Below are 7930 nucleotides of genomic sequence, written 5' to 3' on the forward strand. Positions count from 1 at the left end.
GACAATTAAAATAATTCATCACGATTAATTTCATTAGTTGTCGTTAATTGCGATTAATCACATTCGTCTTATTTACTGTAATTTGACCCTAAAGAAAGATGTTTACAGTTTATTAAGCAGTGACTTTTGTAGCAGTTATATAAGTGAACAAAATAAGCTTCGTCAGAATAAATTTATTACCTTTATTAATTCAGATTGAATGTTTTTTTAGAAGAGAAGAGAAATGCGAGTGTGAAGAATTTTAGAAGTTTTTCCTAGAACCATCCATCCAACCCAAGAACCTTTAAGCAGCTTTTATTTTAGTCTACACATGGTGGCTGAGAAGGAGCCAAAGAAAAAAGATGAATCAGTTCCAGAACATGTGGAGAGCATTTTATTATTCTGAGTGCCATTTGCACACATGAAGCCCAGAAAAATCCCACAAAACACAAACATGTAGAGCAGATTTTCATAAGCAAATCTGAGGCTGAGACAGAATCTGCATACACAGTGCCCACAGTCATTCCCCGTAAAACACCTGATTTTAATCTGAACAGCAGATCACCACAGAGGGCCTCTTTCCTACACTCATATTATAAATGTCTTTATTGTGATTGTCTTTTTTTGGAGATCCCATTACCTTCAAATATGTCAGTCACTTACACATTAATAGAATATGTTGCTGTCTTTTTTTTGTCCGTAATTGTGTTTGTCAGTAGTGATGCACCAACACCACTTTTTCCCTTCCTTTATCAACATCTGATACACTGATCAGGCGTATCTGATACACTGATCAGGCGTAGAAACCTTGTTTCTACCTACACTCATTGTCCATTTTATCAGCCCCATTTACTATATAGGTGCACTTTGTAGTTCTACAATTACAGACTGTAGTCCATCTGTTTCTCTGCATACTTTGTTAGCCCCCTTTTACCTTGTTCTTCAATGGTCAGGACCCCCATGGACCCTCACAGAGCAGGTACTATTTGGGTGATGTGGTGTGTTAGTGTGTGTTGTGCTGGTATGAGTGGATCAGACACAGCAGTGCTGCTGGAGTTTTGTGTCCACTCACTGTCCACTCTATTAGACACTCCTACCTTGTCAATCCACCATGTAGATGTAAAGCTAGAGACGATAGCTCATCTGCTGCTGCACAGTTTGTGTTGGTCATCCTCTAGTCCTTCATCAGTGGTCACAGGATGCTGCCCACAGGACGCTGTTGGCTGGATATTTTTGGTTGGTGGACTATTCTCAGTCCAGCAGTGACACTGAGGTGTTTAAAAACTCCAGCAGCACTGCTGTGTCTGATCCACTCAGACCAGCGGAACACACACTAACACACCACCACCACGTCAGTGTTACTGCAGTGCTGAGAATGATCCACCACCCAAATAGTACCTGCTCTGTGAGGGTGCATGCTTAAGCATCAGAAATGGCTCTATGGTATTTTCTATTGCTGATATTGCAAATATGATAGTTAATTTAAGTGCCAGTATCAGGGTCATAACAGATACAATATCTGTGCAACATTATAGTTAACATATTTTATTCATGTGCTGATTTAAATTAGAGTTTTGCCAACTCAAAACACATTTTTTATATTGGTGCGGAGCTTAGGGGTCTTTCCAAATGAACATTGGTGGCTTTTACACAGCTAATGTGGTGTAATACAGGTCATACCTAATAACATCCTTGGTTTGTTATTCAGAAATCGAAGATCAAGCTTGCAAAGGAGCTGTCGGACTTGGTCATCTACTGCAAGAGCGTCCATTTCAACAGCTTTGAGCATGCAAGAGAAAAACAGGCCTTCTATGAAATGGCATCCTTTAAGGAAAGCAAAGCTAAGCACTTGGCAGATAATTCAGGTAACTCTTTTTGTGTTTACATCTTGAAAATTCTGAAAAAATCAGACAGCACTAATTGTGGTAGCACTGTCTGTTTTTCTACCTCACTGCATATTCATATTTTTTGCATCCAGCACCTTATGAGCCTTTATACAAGTTGGACAGCCCATTTATTACAGACTATTTAACTACCCATTCTAATTAGGGAATTCAGCTAGTTTAATGTGCACCCATTGCTGGCACATGTGCTCAATTGCATACACACAGCTTGTATAATCTCCCTAGAAAAGCATTGACCAATAGAATGGGATGCTTTGGAGCAGCTGCACACCATGCCCAATGCCAAGTGGGAGCTAGAAGGGTAAAAAGTCACCCAGCAATGTGGAGCTTTTTACGGAGTGATGGGGCTTCATCTAGTACCTTTGGGATGAGATGATCCAGAACTAATCATCCAACATCAGTACCTGAGCTCGCTAATTCTTTTGTGGATGAATGTAATTAAATCCTGAACAGCAATGTTTCAACATCTAGGGTAAAGTCTTCCTAAAAGGGTAGAGGCCGTTACTACAGCAAAATGGGACAAACTCCCTATTAATAGCCCTGATATCAGAGTAAATGCTGGATGAGCAGATATATATGACTTAATCTGACCATTTCTGTTGTTTTTATTTTCTGTAACTGTATAACAGCATCTGCATTCGTGCACCACAACATGGACAAGCTGAGCAGAATCTACCCAGCAGGCTCCAGGACGGACTCGTCCAACTACAACCCTGTGCCGATGTGGAACGCAGGATGCCAAATAGGTGATGCTTTATTGCCACTTAAACCTCCTTAATATAGTCTTGCAGTATTTACTATATATGTTGCTACTGTCGGAACAAAACCTCATATCTCCATTTTTTTCATTTTTCAGGTTTTGGTATAATTTGAAAATGCCTGTTGCCCTTTACATTGTGTGTAAATTTGATGATGAACGGACCAAAAGAAACGGCCCAAAATGACTTGGAAAAACCTCTGGTTCTATTGACTTACATTGAAAGTAAAGTAGGGTTTTTCTTTCTACTGTGAAGTTACCATTTTGGAGATACAAGGTTTTGTTCTGATATATATATATATATATATATATATATATATATATATATATATTCTGTTTTCAAATCACACATGACCTTGTTTAGAGTTTAGAGACAATATATATTTAATAACCTTCCCTTAATTTGTTTGAACAGTGGCTCTGAACTTCCAGACTCCGTGTAAGCAGATGGATTTGAACCAAGGCCGGTTCCTGCCCAATGGAAAATGTGGCTACATTCTAAAGCCAGAGTTCATGAGGAACCCCGATTCTCAGTTTGACCCCAACAACCTGACCAAGGGACCCTGGCTACAGAGGAAGACCCTCCATATCATGGTTATTACCATCCTGCTCTCTTATAATATGCTGTTATGCTGTCCAGAACTTCAAATTTTTCTTAGTTCATTTACATTACACTTATTAGTGTACTTAATTAGCAGTTTAATACTTGTAAATTGTTGCCATCATAAGAGAACCTTTTTACACCATTTGTAGAGATTGCCTGTCCTTTACACTATGTGAACACTTCTTGACATATGGACAGCTGTTGTAAACATGTCTGTTTGCGTCCTACAGTGGTGCTGCAGTTGTCGCTAGAGTGAACTTTTCTGGTTAAAACAACAGTAAAAGCCCCTCTTCTGTCCTGTATCTCGAAGGCATAATGAACTTTTGAAAACTACAACTGCTTTGCAAAGGATTTTTGGGGCAGGTTGTTTTGGCTGTTCCTTTTTTCATTAGCTGGTGAATGCAGCAGAAAGGCAGGTAGCTAACCTATTATACCTATTATATAGCCAATTATATCTTATTGCGTCTGGACAACTGTGGTAATTCTTTAACCTCTTATGCTCCACCTCTTACATGAACAAATCTTAAGGCAAATTATTCAGTAACTGCATGAAATAAATGATCACTGAAGAGACGCCATCTGTTTATAGTTTATAGCCCAGATTTGTGGAAAAATGGGTCGACTTTCAGTAGACAAAAAAAGTTGTGAGTTCAGCTTCTTTTACTATAAGGGTTTAAAATGACATCACCCATCTAATTGACTGGAAAGAAGACAGTTACAGCTCTCATACGACCCCTACCTTTTGAATGTAGCTTATGAAATATGAAAGTTATGAAGAATATGACAAAGTGCGTTTGACAAAGGAGCATAAGAGGCTACATCATGGTTTCATTTAAGAGAATGGATTGCAGAATGCAGAGAATGCAATGACTAGTCAGATGAGGAGAACAGCAAGCTAAAAGCTAAACTTAGCAAGGTAGCCACCTGGCTGTCTAGATATCTTGCCTCAGTTTGGGTTGCTTTCTCTGGCTAAAAGGGTGAAGCTTGTCTCTGATGTCATTTTGTGGTGAACAAGTTGGAATCACTGTTTTCTTCATGATTCTGTTTGGCAACTGAGGTAAAAGTTACGCTAATGTCACCCATGGCTCAGCAGCTAGCAGTCAGAATTGGATGCTAACATGGGGGTTTCCAGTGGTTGTATGCTGATGTATTTGTGTAATGCATTTTGGGTATTGTAGTGAGTAAACATTGATTAACAAAAACTTGAAAATGATATAAAAATAAAAATTCTGTCAAATATATATAAGTTCTGGATATAATGCTGCGCTACAGAATACTATTAAAATGAATAACATTACACTCTAGTTTTAGGCCAGAATGCCCCAGAGGTTTGTCCAGGAGATGATGCTAGCTGCCAAGTGATGATGCCACTGTGCAGTATCTCTGTCCGACAATTTTAAAGACAGAAAACCACTATAATGTAAAATTGTCTTGTGTCCTTTCAGGTCATCTCAGCACAGCAGCTTCCTAAACTGAACAAGGACAAACCCAAGTCTATTGTGGACCCCCTTGTGAGAGTGGAGATCTGTGGAGTTGCAGCAGACAGAGCCAGCCAACAGACGCCACACATCAACAACAATGGCAAGTGGCACCAAAAATATTTCAAACAAAATCTGCAATTTTAATGTTTTCCAGATTTTTGTAGTGATGAATGCTTCATAACTTGTCTTCTGTCCATAGGATTTAATCCAACGTGGAATAAAAACTTTCAGTTCACTATTAACGTCCCTGAGCTGGCCATGGTGCGCTTTGAAGTGGAGGACTATGACGCTGCTTCTGCAAATGACTTTATTGGGCAGTACACTCTACCTGTCACCAGCATGCAGTACGGTAAGTCAGCGCAAACTACAAACAAAAAAAGGCAGTTTAAAATATCAACTCTTTGAAAAATATGCCTAGTTTAGGTGTTTTTACCACATATGAAGTCCTCAAGTAGCTCATGCATTTTGGTGCCTGCAACATGTGGCTGAAATGCATTAAAATTTAAAGTGTAGATTTTTATTAAATTTTATGATTATTCAAATGAACAAATATTAGTTAATATTTTAAACACAAATTATGGATCCCAAAACTTAACTGGATGTGCCATGATGAGGTAGCCCCTTTATTAGAGCCTTGAGGCTAAAGCTTTTAGCTTAGAATTCCACTGAATTTCTAAAAAATTAAAAATTTCATAGCAGTCATTCAGAGTGGTTTGATGTAAAATGGTTTTATTGGTTTAATTGTAGAGAAACTTAGATGCTTTAAAGTGATGGTGATAGGAGTTAGCAAAGGGGTCTACAACAACAATATAAGCATTTTTATTTACAATCCAAAACCACCACTGAAACCTACTTATGTCTTTTTAAGTCAAAATTAACTTATTGTCCACGTATTATCAACAAACACTACATATTTGAAAAAAAAAGTCTCTCAAAACTATCATAAAACGATGTTTCAGGCATCAGGCAGCGTATTCATAACCATTTCACTTTTAGAGGCATTAAACTCTTCAGCTGTCTGGTTCCAATTATCACAATTCTGACTAATTTTCCCTAGAACTGCACTTCTGCATTTCAATATGCAGAAATTTTGAAAAGTTTGTAAAAATACTGCAGACCTGTACACCTAACACAAATATGGCAAATGTCAGAAACAAATATTCCCATGTGGAAATTCAGTTTATATAGATCCTTTTCCTTTTTCCACAGGATATCGCCGTGTCCCCCTGCTCACAAAGAGCGGAGGCGTCATTCCTTCAGCTGGACTGTTTGTTCATATCATGGCTTTAGATGTCTGAAACCTGCATACTGCAGCACCTACTACTACTACTACTACTACTACAATGCCAAAAAGTGCTTCAGAACAATCAGCATTCCCATAGTGCCAAAACATGCCCACTACCATAGCAACAACACAGGAGAATCACCATGGAGATTCCCGACTACCTTTCAGATGATGGACTTTGAAGTTAATCAACTGATACATGTGCTATTGCTTTATATGATCAGTGAAACTGGAGATGATCTGGGCCTGCCAGGAAGACAGATATTGGGGTATTACATTTACATTTAGCAGGTTGAAATGCAGAGAAATTGGGATGGGGGCGGTTTGCTGGGGCCTCAAATGGACCAAACCTGTACAGTGTATGTGTAAGTGTGATTGTGATCAATGTTTTAATGCTATTAGACGGCTAGCTAGGAGATCCAGCATGGTGTTTTAAAAATATTTATTTACTATCTTTTAGAGGAAAGTGGGGAAACGCATTTTACTTTTAATTATTTTAACACTCTTTTAATAAAACAGTAACAAAAGACCTATTTTACATTAAAGAGATCCAAACGAAACTGTGTTCTTGCTTCTTTATAATATTACACTACAGATTGTTTCTGTTCTGCTGTTGTACGCTATCAAACCTCTGCCCTGGTGCATTTATGGCAATATTAATACCAGTATATTTTATTTATAGCATAATATACTGTTTAAAACTTTTATGAAGAGGAGGATTTTTTTATTTCTGGTAATGTGCGTGTGATTGCAGGACTGTAAAAACATTTTAATTTTAAAATGTTTCTGATGAGAAGTCTAAAATAATCATGTATCTTTAGGCTTACACTGGTTGTTTGTGGAATGGTGTTATGCAGGCTTGCATGTATTATTAGCAGCAGTAGTAGTTGTAGTAGCAGCAGCAGTAGTAGCAGTTGTAGTAGGAGCAGTAGTATTAGTAGTAGTAGTAATTGTAGTAGTAGCAGCAGTAGTATTTCTGGTATTAATAACAGCAGCAGTAGTTGTAGTAGCAGCAGCAGCAGTAGTATTAGTTGTAGTAGCAGCAGCAGTAGTAGCAGTTGTAGTAGGAGCAGTAGTATTAGTAGTAGTATTTCTGGTATTAATAGCAGCAGCAGTAGTTGTAGTAGCAGCAGTAGTAGTAGAAGTAGTAGTTGTAGTAGTATTAATAGCAGCAGCAGTAGTTGTAGTAGCAGCAGTAGTATTAGTAGTAGTAATAGCAGTAATTGTAGCAGCAGTAGTAGTGTTAGTAGTAGTAGTAGCAGCAGCAGCAGTAGTAGTAGTAGTAGTATTAATAGTTGTAGTAGCAGCAGTAGTATTAGTAGCAGTTGTAATAGCAGTAGTAGAAGTAGTTGTAGTAGTAGCAGCAGTAGTATTAGTAGTTGTAGCAGCATTAGTATTAGTAGTTGTAGTAGCAGCAGTAGTAGTTGTAGTAGCAGCAGCAGTAGTAGTAGTATTAGTAGTATTAATAGCAGCAGCAATAGTTGTAGTAGTAGCAGCAGTAGTAGTAGTAGTTGTAGCAGCAGTAGTAGTAGTAGTAGCAGCAGTAGAATTAGTAGTAGTAGTAGTAGCATTTTTAAGAATCATCTATTCAGGATACAATAGAGAGTCTACATTATTTAACTTAATAAACATTCCTTAAGCTCATAGCTAATCACTCTCCAAAATACTTTAACAAAACATGCATGTTAAGAATCCGTCAACAGAGTCACATAGAAACGCCTCCCACACTCATATTGTGGGTCAGATTTTTTTCTAATGTGATTGGCTTAGATATAAAGAGTCATTCTCAAATATATGTCTGAAAATAACACTGTAAGAAACCACTTGACTGGCTTTATTGTTGTTACTTAAAGCAAGGGCTGTGATGATATCCCAAAATAATCGCAATATTCATATTAACTGTAATCGTATGCAAAACTT

At 37.9% G+C, this 7930-nt stretch overlaps 1 protein-coding gene across 4 annotated transcripts in view; it reads left to right on the forward strand.

The window, feature by feature from the left end:
• The window catches only part of plcd1a (phospholipase C, delta 1a), a 43886-nt gene extending 37316 nt beyond the window's left edge, over nt 1–6570 (forward strand). For all 4 annotated transcript variants that reach the window (XM_036558014.1, XM_036558013.1, XM_036558015.1 and 1 more), the window contains exons 10-15: nt 1688–1844; nt 2513–2629; nt 3056–3234; nt 4690–4825; nt 4925–5074; nt 5935–6570. In XM_036558014.1, the coding sequence (XP_036413907.1) occupies nt 1688–1844; nt 2513–2629; nt 3056–3234; nt 4690–4825; nt 4925–5074; nt 5935–6023 (828 nt within the window). In that variant the 3' untranslated portion in view covers nt 6024–6570. The remainder of the gene's footprint in view (nt 1–1687; nt 1845–2512; nt 2630–3055; nt 3235–4689; nt 4826–4924; nt 5075–5934) is intronic.
• The last annotated feature ends 1360 nt before the right edge of the window (nt 6571–7930 follow it).

Source organism: Colossoma macropomum, unplaced genomic scaffold (genome assembly GCF_904425465.1).
Source record: "Colossoma macropomum unplaced genomic scaffold, Colossoma_macropomum, whole genome shotgun sequence".
Lineage (NCBI taxonomy): Eukaryota > Metazoa > Chordata > Actinopteri > Characiformes > Serrasalmidae > Colossoma > Colossoma macropomum.